This window comes from Amphiprion ocellaris, chromosome 9, assembly GCF_022539595.1.
Source record: "Amphiprion ocellaris isolate individual 3 ecotype Okinawa chromosome 9, ASM2253959v1, whole genome shotgun sequence".
Taxonomy (NCBI): Eukaryota; Metazoa; Chordata; class Actinopteri; family Pomacentridae; genus Amphiprion; species Amphiprion ocellaris.
This window is the reverse complement of record NC_072774.1, coordinates 32891260-32905323: the sequence shown is the minus strand read 5'-3', so window position 1 is coordinate 32905323 and position 14064 is coordinate 32891260. Positions and strand designations below refer to the sequence as shown.

Here is a 14064-nt window from a genome sequence, read left to right as displayed (position 1 = left end):
AGAGCTGTGGGTGGGCTTTCCTTTCTGTACAGCTGCGTTGCCAGCATCAAGTTAAAAAAAAAAGAACACAAGCAGGATTTGGTTTAAAAAAAATGAATGTTTAATTTTTTTAAGAAGTATTTCATGTTTTCTTAGCTTTTTTTTCTCAAAACACCTCATCTGTCATTTTCTCACTGCAGGTCAGCAGTGTACAAAACTCCCCTGAAATCTTATGTGGAAAATAAGAATGAACAAAATGTTACAGTCAAACATATGTCCTCTGGGTTAAATGAGAAAAAGCAAAAGCCAACCACAGCCATTTGAACATTTCATTTCAGGAGTCACTACATGCTAACGACACAGTTGGTGTACAATCGACTAACAACGTATCGTACAACACCTCAAAGTCGGTCTATTCAGTGCAAACTTGTTAATCATGTTTTGTGGGACACAACAGCTCACATATTTCTCCTTCTGTACTGATCCTGCTGGAAAACTTTGGAACACACATTTATTTTATGTAACTCACTTCAAGGCACATTAAAAACTATGTCAACCAGCTAATGAATGGGGACAGATGTGACGGCTATCACTCTCTCCTGACTTTGAATGTACTCCAGGGCCCTCTGTCCCATCTTCTAAATTGCACCATTATAGCGTTACATTGGTCCCAGTCAATTGAAAGCCAATTGTGTGATGCTATGGGCTCAAATTAAGGAGTCACACACACAAACACACACACACACATGCACACGCAATGCAAAGGTTTCATGACAAGTACAGGTGTCAGTTTTGTCATAGATCCAACAGAAGATACATTCCACAGAATGGGGGTACAAGGGTTTCCTCTTTTAACAGCTTGCCTGGCTGTTACTTTTCTAAAACGGACAGCTTTGCTTTGGTTTCCTCAAAAACAACAGTGGGATAACCTGAACATATACACGAGCCCATCCAGTGGGTAAATACAAGCACTAATCGGAGGGACCCGACAGTATGCATGATCCATGTGACAACCAAAAGCTATGAAAAGTAAAAACAAGAAACAAAACGTGCTCATATAGCAGAAAATTAAAGGTTAACATTCTAGCTGAGTTTGAAACATTGGCAAGGCAGCTCCCTATGAAGTGTCCAGTCACACAAAAATATATATCTGGCCATATTGGGATGCCCTGCTAAATGTGAATGGAAGAACAAGTGGTGCTCTGGAAAACCTCTAAATGCATGCATTTCATTTCATGAAAACAATCCAAAAAAAAAAAAACAAACATCCCATAGTTGACCTCTAGGCCCTGGAGTTTTCCTACACATCTATGGTAGGATGGGCAGTCAACACAAATCATTCTAAAATGCAAAATGTCAAATGTGTCCACGGATGATAAACACACATCTGACCATTACAAATAAAGAATGCAAAAATAAACCTGTCAGAGTTTTTTTCTTAGTACTGCACCTTTAGTACATTTCTATCAAAGCCATTTTACTATGATACAGTACATTCATTCAACAGTGACAAGAAGGAAAGGAAATTAAATCATCGTGCTGGCACCAAGATCCTGAGATGTTACTATTTTTGTTAAGATCTTACATGAAAAATATACACACACTCATTTGATCTAGCGCTCCCGCATCTTGACCTTAAGAAATAAATACCCTCAGTTATACACATATTACCATCTAAATCTACCTAGAGAAGAAGTACCTAATCCCAGGTACCGGTGCAAAATAGGAATCAGTTTTAAGTGACCCAAAGTGTTTCACTGGGAGTACATCCAGCACAGCAGGCCGACGGCCAAGGCTGTCCCGACACCGACGTAGAGCAGGATGGGCCTCCAGTACTGCCACTTCTCTCGTTTCCTCTCCGAATCCGTCAGTCTCTGTTTCATCTGCTGGACCCTCTGTGCAGTGCTGGCAATCCTCTCCTCACGGTGTCGCTTTCTCACACTGAAATAAGAGAAGAAAATCCCATGGATCTCAAGCTCACGGTCACAGAATTACCACACAAGAAAGAAAAAATATAACTATAGGAAGGAGTGGAGGGTTAGAGCCTGATTTCTGTCTGGTCAAAATGTAAAGTCAAGATGAGATTTTACAGTGCAGATGGAAACAAAGATGTGAAGTCTACAGCCAACTTCTCTTTTTTTCCTTTCCTGCTTTTGAATCTGACAAAATTCACTTCAAGAGGTGCGCAGCTTCTTGCTCACAACTCATTCAGACTTTCATAGGTGCATACAAGGAGAACACTAAGGGGACTATAGGTAAATTATAAAATACCGTTGTATCAATGAAAGAAGATTTGACTGATTATGTCAGTGCTGGGAGTAGGATATGAGGATGGAAATTCCAGAGGAGGCTTGGTTGCAGGCCTCGAAGTCTCAGTGCTCCACTATGAACTCTCTGACCTGGAGGGACTTCTGTTGCAAGTCAGTGATATGTTTTTTTTTTTTTATAACGCCAAAGCAGAAATCCAAAATGACTAAGACTCAGTTACCGTGCTGGAGGGAGTGTGGATCAATGCAAGCAGACCATGCTCACGTATTCTGGCTATGTCCTTAAATTTGAGTCATCTCCCATCCAGGATTCTGACAATCAATATTGATGTGTCATTCTTCTTCATGTTCCTCTGCGTCCCTTCTATAGCTTTATGTAAAAGCAATGTTTACCTCCAAAAAAATTTTCTTCGCTGCAATCAAAAAAAGCCACAACCAAATGCTGGTTACAGAGAGACCCCTCAACTAGGGAGCTTTTCATGAGAATTGCCGGCCACATACGCTCCATGGAAATCATGACTTATAGCCTTTGTCCACAAAGAGACAAAGAGAAAGAACTTTGGTAGAAATGGGTTTGTTACCTGTTGGATGCTGGCACATAATAAGAAGCTAAGACCTGTATTGGAACTTACATTTCTCTCAGACAATACTCATATTTGACCTTCCTGTGTTTTGTGTTGTAACTATTTCGGTTCTACATATAAAACTTTAAAAAAAAAAAAAAAGTGGAAAAAAAAGAGAAGAGGTGCTGAGCTGGTACTTACTGCCCAGAGTTCACCACGTTGTGGTCTTGGCTGTCTGCCTCTCCTGCCAGCAGGTGGTCTCCAGAGGGGTCCTGTGCTTCCAGGCAGGGTCCGTTGGGCCTGCTGTCATTGAGGTGAGGTCTGGGTGGGGGTGGTGGAGGGGGCAGATCTGGCTCCAAGTCATCCCTTGACAGCACCCTCAGCTTGTTCTGCTACAGGACATAAGTAGCAGAGAGACATCGTAAAAAATAAACTTTCTGCCAACTTATGACAGAGAGGAAGACAAAACTGCATCCGTTGGTAAAACCACAAAAAAATGAAGCTTGAATGTTAAAGCTAAAAAAATATTTTGGAAGGCCCAAGGTTATCAGTATCTCTACACTCATGAGGTCCCTTTTCGACCAAGCTGGTTCCAGTGTTAGTTCGGAGCCAGTGCCTGATATAGCGCCAGTTGTTTGTCTTTCCACCAACTAAGCACCGGCTACAGGCTCCAAAACTGGTGCTTTTCAGGCACCAACTCTTTGCTGGGCCAGAATTAAGAACCGGGTACGTCACAGGCTGGGGACGGGGTTACAGTGACCGACGATCAATGGTGAAAACACAGAACAGCCATTTTTAAACAGCCGAGCGAGTAGTAGTGGTGTTTAATGTTTGTGTTTTGAAAACCAGCAAATATGGACACCAAATCCAAGCAGCAGTGGTTTGAGGAGGAGACCCAGTGCTTCCTATCACTGTGGTCTTCATATGAAATTCAGTGGAAGTTAGAGGGAGCCTCTTGGACCATGCCGGTGTTCGAAATGATCCAGCGGGAGATGGCTGCAGCCGGTACAAGCGGAGCCTCGACTAACTCCTCAAGAAACTTAAAACGCTTACAAGTGACTATACAGACCAGAAAAAGGAGCTGGGATGCAGCAGCTGTCGGCCAAAAAGAGCCCCCATTTTGACCGGCTGCATTCCGTGATTCCAACCGGGTCCCTGAACACCACAGCCGTGCTAGAGTTGATGAAGTCCGCCGTACAGACCACTGATCCTGATCCAGGTAAGTTTTATTTCTCAAACACCCTGCTGTTAGCCTACTATGAATACGCCAGCTACAATCGTCCCACATCAATATTATGAACGTTACGCCAGCTAACATGGTCCAGGCACAGGATCAGTAATCAGAGGTTGACTATTGTTTGCCAACCAGTTAGCCGCTGCTAAGCTAACAAGCTATGAAACAAGGTCTTATAAAACCTGAGAAAAGCAGCAGTAATATTTTATTACAAGACCTGTATTCACAACCTTCCACATTGTTACACAACGGCCCATTTAATCATATTACTGAACTATATGGTAATCATTTAAATTTCCCTTGAAGAACCAATACAACTCTTTGCTAACCCATTCTAATTTATGTGTTGATTATGTTTTGTATCATTAATACAAGTCAGTGAAGTAAAGAGTACTGGTAATGTGCAGCTATTTTCAGAATTTCAAGGTAAAATGCTAAATGTTCTGTGATTTTCCAGCTTTGCAGATGTGGAAATTCAATGCATTGATTTCTTTTACACAGATTTTTTTTGTTGGTTTTTAGTTGTGCCACAAATAAAGCCTGGCATTTAGCACTGTTGGAAATTATTACAGATATTATTTGTAATACTTTCTAACATTGTATGGACATCAATTTATGGAGAAAATGGTTTTAAATTACAGATGCTATCAATAACTTTTCTTGCTCATTTTATTTAGTTGTCATCCTTGGATGATGAGGTCCAGTTACCAGGACCGCTACTCTGCAGCTCACCGGTCTCATCCTGCAGCTTCTCCGTGTCGGCCTCCTCCTTTCAACACACCAAATCATGTTAAATTTGTTTAGACTATGCAGACATCAACATCATCTATACGTTTTCTTTTGGCCCATCCTAAAATCACAAAATCCAACATTTAGTTTAAGTTAACTGCGTTTATGAATATAGAAAATAATTACGAACAAGTAATAGTTTTTTGAATGCTTTTATGCAGGAAAAACGAAGCGGGATGCTGCTGCTGATCTGCTGCAGTATCTGGAGAGGTCAGAGGAACGGTTCTTGGAACAGATCAGAAGACACCAAGACCTGAACACTGCCATGCTCAAGAACATCCAGAGGACGGATGGAAATTCAAACACCTTGGTTGGACTGATGGGACACATGGTGTCGGTGCTAGAGAAATAAACTGCACTGTCCACTATTTTTGCCCTTTTCTAGAAAAAATATCTTATTTTTTGTAACTTTTTTTTACTTTTTAGTTATTTAAGTTCACCTGTTTTGTATTTTTACTCTTGCACTTCGGATGAATAAAAATAAGTTTGTGATGAAAGATGTGATGAAGTTTTGTCTATAATCTTAGAGACTTTATTCAGTGTTCAGTGCACACTTCTCTTACATGCATTATAACAGATAATCAGTTGTGCTTTTCAACCAGATTCTTAAACAAATCAGCAGCATGTGTTGTTTTTTTTACCGTCACACCAAGCTAGATAAACTGCACGACTACTTGAAGTGTGCTTACATGACGTGTCTACATACACTACTCACAAAACGTTATTCAACCTTTTGGTGAAATTTATGGAAAATGTAAAAAGTTCATGCTGTAGTGATATTACATCATGAAAGTAGGGCATTTAAGTAGAGGCACGCAATAGTGACTTCCTCATCTCAAACTATTAACTGAAACAGACGTTAACAATAATGGTGGACGTATCTCTTGACAACTTGAATAAAACAGCCTTCAGCTGAAATCCCGTACAGTTGTGTCCCACCAGTGGTGTGATTGCGGATGTACCCAGACAACAGCTGACCTCTGCCTCGCAATTAACCTTAAGATCATCTATAAAGATAAACATAGATGTCATCATTAACTTGGTGCATTTGTTTAACTGCTATGTAGCGGATGCAAACGTAGTCAAAGCTAAGTAGCCAGGCAAACACTAATATGTTCACTGTTAAGAATCAAAACATCGCTGACAGCTACCTGTCTTCTCAAATGTAGTCGCTGTTGCCTGCGACTACGATGAAGACAGCTAGCCACTAACAGTCTATTATTTTATTATTGTATTATTATATTATTTGTTTCTGGATCGTAGGCTTGCAAAGTCAGGAACGGCACTTCGGCAGTGACGTACTGACGTTTTACAATGACATAGTGACATGGCTCTAACTTGGCTCCCTGCCAATGGAAAAGCAAACTGGTTCTTAGGAGGCACGAGATTTGAACCAACTAAGCACCAACACTGAACTAGCACCAAACTAGCAGCTGGTTGTTTTTGGTTGAAAAGGGGAATCACAGACCAAACTCATCTTTGATCTTAAAGACTTTTAGCTACAGCACAAAACATGTAAGATTAGCTATGTAATGGAAAAATAAATGAAAATGAGAAAACACAATCATTCAACAGCCTGTAGGTATAACAATAATAATAGCATCACATTTGAAGCTACCCGTGGCCGCATTTCAAGCTCTACAAATTTAGCAACATTTGATTTTCTTAGTACTTGTGCTTTGAACTGGACTGTCTCAAAAACTATTTTTTGTGGACTAATAAAATTTCAGAGCTGCTTTTTTGTGACAGCTGTGGACTATAATTTGTGATAATGCTGTACGCTTCCTTTTTAACAGCAGACATGGTGCTTGACGTGTCATAGCAGGAAAAACACTGCTATAAATGTCATGAACAAAACAAATGATGTCTAAATTCTATTTGGCTCCTTTCTTTAGGGTTCTGCTATTGTGTGTGCTGGCTCACTGTCACACTTGAATAGAACAGAGGCATTGTTCATTTTATCAGTTATATTATTCCTACTATGAAAAGTCAAAATGTCTGCTGTGACAAAGTGTGCATGTTCATGTGTCTGAATACTGTATTTAAATATACTTGAAAAAAGTCTAAAAACGAGACTTGCCAACTCAAATAGATGCAATGAAATAGGTGACTGATCATATTACAAACAGATTAGAAAACAGTGTACCACAAATTGTGGGGTACCGTAAGTTAATGTGAACCAGATAAGGGATGTAAAAGTTAAATAAGTAACCAGCCTTTTGAAAATCTGCTATTTAGGTTAATTAAAGGTTTTCTAAAGTTCACACTCGCATCTTATGAGCTGATGAGCTTCTCGTCTACTGGAGTTGACTCAATGATTCTGGTTCCTATCCGAGTACTTCCTTCACTGCTGCCATCTGTCTATCAAGGCAAAGCAAACATTTTACATTTATACTAATTAACATAGCTATTATGCTTTTTAGACCAGTGAAGCTAAAAAGCCACAGCCTGACAGCATATCCCTTGAAAGGAAGGCAGTGATTAGACCAGTATGTTTTCTGTGTAATGTGGGTGTCTTCCAGTGTATGAGAAAAGCACCAGCATGTTTCTGCAGCCACAGTAAAGTTTACAAAGTATAGCGTTGCAATCAAGGTAGTGAAAGTATTTTGTCAACTGTAACATGCCTCGATAAGCAGAACAGTTAGTTAAAGTTATGTCTGCTTTCACAGAATAAGAATAAAGAGCCCTTGTTAGTGTAATGCTACTATGACATCTTCATGCATTCTTCACATCAGAGTTGTGTGAAACGCTGCATACCAAGGATAAATCACAAATCATCATACACTATGCACAACAGTAAGCATGATCGGTCTATGGACTGCTCAATCTAGAAAGTCTAACAACAGTCACAGATAGTAGCAGTAAAAACAGATTCCATCCTGCAGTCTTGCTTTCCTTTTCATGGGATGCATCATGCTTGTTAACAAGTCAGCCAGCCCTGCTAAACTAATGGTCAGATTGATATCAAATCTAATAGCAGGTTCAATCAAGGTAATAAGAACTCATATTAATATTAAGAGTGAATGCACAGGCCTGTAGAGTACTAGTCAGTACCCAGAAAACATTTTCAGATAAAGATCTATGTTAATTTCAGGTATAAATAAGGCATGAAACACTACAAAAAATGAGTGAAGAGCCTCCTGCAGAATCCATCCATGATATAAACTATCCATATTTTACTTCTATTTCTGACAGCACACAGACACAAAAACCTATTTTAACATTATTGTGCTCAGCAGAAAAAAGAAAGACTTTTGTATATTACTTTTAAGCTTGATATTTCTCTAATGCATTTTACTGTTTTAAGCTTTCAGTTTTAAACCCTTATCATAAACCCCTTATGTGTCAGCTGGTTTGTTACTGGCATTATTTTGGTTTATGATGTCACTGTCCTTGGCACCTCTATTTATTCCTGATAACAGTTTTTAAGTGCAACCGAAAGCTTCAAACCGCCGCGGTGCTGCTGTCCTTCTTTGGAGTAATCTGCTCACACATGTTCACTCAACATGTTTAGGTACCATTACCCTAAAAACTCTCTTAAGTGAGAGGTGTCTCCCAAGAGCTCATAAACAAGGTGTGAATGATTTTCTAAGAGTCCTAGGCCCATACAAGCACCATCTGAATCCCCAACCTTGAAACAAGTTACCTGTGCTGCCGAGTTGCCCGTCAGGATGAGTTTGGCTCCCTCGATGACGGCCATATAGGAGAAGCGCAGCTGGTCGGGGGTCTGGATCAGGCCCATGCGGTATTCCCTCATGCCCAGCAGCACCCTCTGTATGTCCACGGATGACGGGTTCTCCCTCCTGTCCATCTGGAAACAGAATAAGACATTAATAGAATATAGCTGGAAGTTCTGCAGCCTTTTAACAAAACACTGAATTACATCAGATCACACCAAATCTTGTGAACTTTTGTTGGTACAATATTGAGAAACTCAGGACCCCTTCTATGAAACATGTTTGTTAATTGGTCATTAAGATTTGAACATTGAAAATTCAGCTAATCTGTTTTATCAAGACAATACAGGTGAAGGTTGATCAGATTTGAATGACAGTGACCAAACAGCTCACCAGCTGTAAAAAGCTTGGACAACAAAGTCCAAGCTTTTTTCCATTTCTCAAGTTTTAAGAGGATGAAATTCAGAGTGAAACCACAACTGCTGAACTGTTAATGTGTCTGTGGACCAATTTGTTTAATGTTTGCTTTGGCCCTTCTGTGTGTGAGGAGAAATTTTTGCCACAGCAGAAGTTCCTGGATACTTTTGAAAACCCCCTCATGAGTCATGAAGAAAAAGCGGTTTTATGTCTTAATATTTCATAAAACAGCAATGATTTGAGAAAAGTCCTATTCAAATACAAATGAATGCAGAAGAACATTTTTCTTCTTTTCTACCCCATTTCTGGACCCCTTACATCAACCTTGTGACTCTGTAGGCTCGACTCATTGAAAACACTTTGAAACTAACATAATTAGGGTTTTGATAACAGAACTTTTACTTGTAACTGATTATTTAGACATTGTTGTATTGCTAGTTGTACTCAAGTAAAACATGTGAATATGTGTTCCACCCCAGTGTGTTTCACTCTATTTCTCCATTTAGGTCCTTATTTTCTTTTTACCTTGCTTTCTAGCCAGGCAGCTGAGAGGATAGGGTGCACAATACCTTCAACCAGACAGTCCCCTGTTTGATTTCCAGCACCCCCTTACATTTACTGCATCATATTCCTCTGCTCTCTTTCCCTACACTCTGAGGCTCTCTCCACTGTGTCTATCCAACAAAGGTAAAAATACTGAAAAAACATAATCTTGAAATAAAGATAAATATGTATCAAGCCATGAGTCAAATTAGAAACAGAAAATTTGTAATTTAGACTAACATTGGAATGGAGAAAGTTAAGAATTATTCCTGAAACACTGGGAAAAGGGTATTTTCCACATATCTATCTTCTCTGCTTCAGTGCATCAACCTCTTTAAAATGCTTCATGCATTTAGGTCTTATACCAACATGCCACAACTCCTCTCTCTCTGTGTGTGCAAGTAAAATAATAGCATGAGCATCTTATTTTACCCTTCTGTAAAAACATGAATTTGTAAGCTAGGTTTTAACTCGTTGTTGTTAGTAACTCCCCTCCCCCTGCTCACCAGGACCAGGCAGGTATCCACCAAGGCGAAGGTTCCTGAGCGTCCGATCCCGGCACTGCAGTGCACCACTGACGGGCCATGCTTTGGGTCCAATGAGCCGGACTCCCGAACCTTGAAGAGGAAGTTGAGGAAGGAGGCAGGAGACTCCGGAACGCCAAAGTCAGGCCACGTGGTGTAGTGAAAGTGGTAAATCTCTCTCGACTCACCAGTCTATGACAGAAAATGCGTAATGTCGCTCATTACTGGACAATCGTATAGACAGCTCTGCATGCCTGGGCTGACCTGTCACTAGGAAAACATCCCACACCCTGTGAAATCACACCATTTTTGATCCAGCTGAAGCCAGATTTCAACGCTGGAGCATTGGTTAAGCAATGTTCAGAACATTTCTCTGTAAATGAAGTCTGTCACAGGTAGTCAACCAAAGCAAAAAGGTGATTTTACTTTCTAACACAGCACTGAACTGAAACTTTCCAGAGCATGATTCTGCAGTTCTCACCTTAGAAAATACGGTCCAACTTTTCACCTTAAAATAGTTATGTTATCCAACAGATTCCTTCTCATGCTTACCTTTGTGTTCTGCAGTTCTAGCACTCTGATTGTGAAATGGGATTGGTCCTCCTCTGAAAGTAGCCTCACAACAAACCCTGTGTCTGTGAAAGACATCTGTAGCTCATCTGTGGTTGGCCAGTACTGTGCACACTTTTCCTGTTAAGACAGAAATTACTGAACTCAGTATTGGATGCAAGTGCAAAGTACTGTGTACAGTAATAGACTCACATGAACTGGGTATCTCTCACTGGGTGGACAGACTATTTTACCCATGCATGTTATGAATTCATTCTCTCCATGACCATGGAGCATGTTAAGAGAGCCATCACACTCTGCTGCAGGGCTGATCAAACACTTAATTGCTGCCAACTCAGAAAGACTCACTGTAAACTGACTCTATACGCTTGCTAGCCTGGCACATTAAGACTACAAAAACGTGTAAACTCAACTTAGAAAAATAATAAGCAACTATTTTGATAATCGATTGAGCTATTTTTCAAACAAAAGTTGTGACACAATGCCAAATATTCTCTGAGTCCTGCCTCTTACATGAAAGTAGTTCCTGTTTTTCTTCGTCTTGTGTAATTGATTTCAGATGAAATGCTATAATTACTTTTTTTTATACCTTGGTCTACAGAGAAAAACAGTAAAAATATAACTGAAATTTAATATATGCAGTAAATTATTACATAAACACAGAGATTTATTCTCAGTGGATACAAGAGTTTCAGACAAAGTCATGGCAAATACTTTCTGTGAACACTGTTCTGTGTCTAGCAAGAACACTGCTGCTATATTAATATCAAGACATGTCTCTCATTAGAGGTGGAAGATAAGCAGGTGCTAGCGTGTACTTACAGATCCTTTTTCAATCACTCTGTTAAGCATGATCACAGCTTTGGTACACTGCTCCCAAATCATCAACCAGAAATGACCACAGGTATTCCTCAAAGGTCCCTGACCAAGTAAAAACAGGAAACATAGAATAAAAACTCCATCCAGTCTTAATTAAAAATGCACACAACACTGCAGTGAAAGCCTGTACATTTTTCTGGAAGTAGCCCACAGATTTATATGACAAATATTTGTGCTGATGGTGACACTTACGGTGCACTCCTCGTCCTACAACCTACATACCTGAGAAAGAATGTAGGCTCTTTGGGCTTCTGTCACCGCGACTAAACTTGCATTGATGTAGTCATTTTCACAGTTTTCAAGTTTTACCCGACTGTGATCATCTAAAAGCAAATCGGAGATGACAGAGCACTTACAAAAGACGTCATTCTCAGTAATACAAATTGCCATTACTGGTGTCATAACACTCACATGGGCTGACATCTCTGTAGCGGTTCAAATTCCGATTCACTGGAAGCTTTGCCACTCTGTATGGGTATTCACTTGCTTGGTTGCGGATCTCCTGGAGCAGACAAGAAGACAGACAGAAAGTTAGGAAGCATCACTTTATGTTAAGTTGACAGCAGCTATGTGAGACGAATCGTGTGACAATCTAGTGAATGCATGAACCTTCTGAGTGACTGAAGTGGTGGCCAGTGATACTAACCACATTAATAGTAAATACCACACACAAAGATTAAAGTATTTAATATAATAAGTCCTTTCTGTAACAGTCACTGAAACTGATCTGTTTTGTTTTGTTGTCATTTGTCAAACTGGTATATTGTAACGCCATAGGCTGTTGTTTTTACTAGACAGCATTACTGTGCGTATGGGTGCAACCAAAGAGAGAATACAGATGACCTCGTTTCATGACAGTAAATGAGAAGCTGTTTCACTGATTATATGCAAAGCAGCTGCAGAAAAAAAATGACTTTAACACACCATCTATAAAGGATGTAAACATGACGAAAACAGTCCCTCTTCTCTGCATATACAACTTAGATTCGGGACAGATGCTGAGATTTAATGTTTTTTAGCTCTCAACAGGACTGGAAGTTTGGCGTTTTAACATTAATTACATCTCACGAAATTATTTCTCCATGAACTACAAATTTCCCCAGATTAACCAACGGATTGTTTGACTGCTATGAGGACACTAACATCCCCTTTTTACTGTATAAAGTGGTTGTTTACAGTTGTTTCAATTTGTATTTAAATTTGGATTGTTTCTCTGTAACTTCTCAACAGCCCAACTGTTAGCTACAAAACGTGCCTAGTTACGTGATATACTTCAGTCTGTGAATACAAATTACTGGGAAACAGCCAAAGTTAAGTCGGAAGAGAAATATTATATATTTTATATATATATATATATATATATATATATATATATATATATATATATATATATATATATATATATATATATATATTATAATAATATTACAACGAAATACTGGGCTATCTGAGACAGCTTGTGGTAAAACGTACGCTTTTCACTGGAAGTCCTGATGAGTTCTCAGAAACTGCAGCTGACGTCTGTTAGCGTCAGCCGGTATTAGCTAACCGAGCTCAAAGTGTGAACACTGTTCCGCTGCACGTTTTCCAGCTACGGAAGTCAGCAATTACTAGCGCGAACTGCTAGTTTCTCATTCGTCTTCTTTAACTGCACAGCTATGAGAGGAACTGTATAACTAAACACAAATAAACTAGTCGCCCGTAATGCTAAAAGTAACCAAAGACTGTCACCAGTGTCTAACGGGACGCTATCAAATTAGCTAGCTAAGTAAGTTAGCAACCAATCGTCATAGAAACACGAGAGGCCCAGTGTCCCGACTTACATTGTAAAGGTTTTGCCATCTCCCGGACGAGTCAATGTCCTCAAATTCTTGCTCCATTGTGTCGTAAATAGTGAACTGAGACACTTCGCGAATGATCTCAGTGTGTTTGCAGGACGGTTCACTAACTTATTCTTTTCTGTCAGCCATCTAGACAGTACGGTGTGTAACCCTAGGAATCCCTGCGGGGAGTCTGCTGCTCCTGCACAATACTGTATGCACGCTGACTGGCTCGGGTTGCCAGTTATGTGTATATCACGGCCTACCACAAAAATGATTCCGCTCACTTACTGCCTTCAGTAGGGTTAGGTTGATGTGTTTTGTCCTCGCTTTGTCGTTTATCTATCCGGGCACTAAATTGAGTTTGAATTATGATAGCATATATATATATATATATATATATATATATATATATATATATATATATATATATATATATATATATATATATATATATATATATATATATATATATATATATATATATATATATATATATATTTCTTGTAAACAGACTCATTTCTGTGTCAAAGTGACACATTTTTTAAAGTTTTTTTTTACATGAAAGTAATCCCTTCCTGCCTTAAAGTTCCTATACACACACACACACACATGCATGTATATACATATATAGAATAGAATAGAATAGCCACTTTATTGTCAACCAGAACATACGCTTGTATATACATGTAAAAAAATAAAATTATATATATATATATATATATATATATATATATATATATATATATATATATGTAAACATTAGATTTAGAAAACACGTTCGCTTCTATTTATTTAATTA

At 39.1% G+C, this 14064-nt stretch overlaps 1 protein-coding gene across 1 annotated transcript; it reads right to left on the bottom strand.

Annotated features, from left to right (window-relative positions):
- Positions 1-77: 77 nt before the first annotated feature.
- Positions 78-13476, bottom strand: ptpn2a (protein tyrosine phosphatase non-receptor type 2a). The gene is made up of 9 exons (XM_023265610.3): positions 13266-13476; positions 11854-11944; positions 11665-11765; positions 11386-11484; positions 10546-10683; positions 9976-10185; positions 8479-8643; positions 3011-3201; positions 78-1920 (listed from the first exon to the last, which is right to left on the bottom strand). Exons 1-9 carry the CDS (start codon positions 13320-13322, stop codon positions 1734-1736), a joined length of 1239 nt encoding a protein of 412 aa, XP_023121378.1. The 5' UTR covers positions 13323-13476; the 3' UTR covers positions 78-1733.
- Positions 13477-14064: the final 588 nt, after the last annotated feature.

Coding starts and splice junctions, on each gene's coding strand:
- ptpn2a (XM_023265610.3), bottom strand. CDS start 13,322: ATGGAGCAAGAATTTGAGGACATTGACTCGTCCGGGAGATGGCAAAAC. Junction 10,684..11,385: donor GAGTGATTGAAAAAGGATCT/GTAAGTACACGC, acceptor CTGTCTTAACAG/GAAAAGTGTGCACAGTACTG. Junction 10,186..10,545: donor TAGAACTGCAGAACACAAAG/GTAAGCATGAGA, acceptor TTTCTGTCATAG/ACTGGTGAGTCGAGAGAGAT.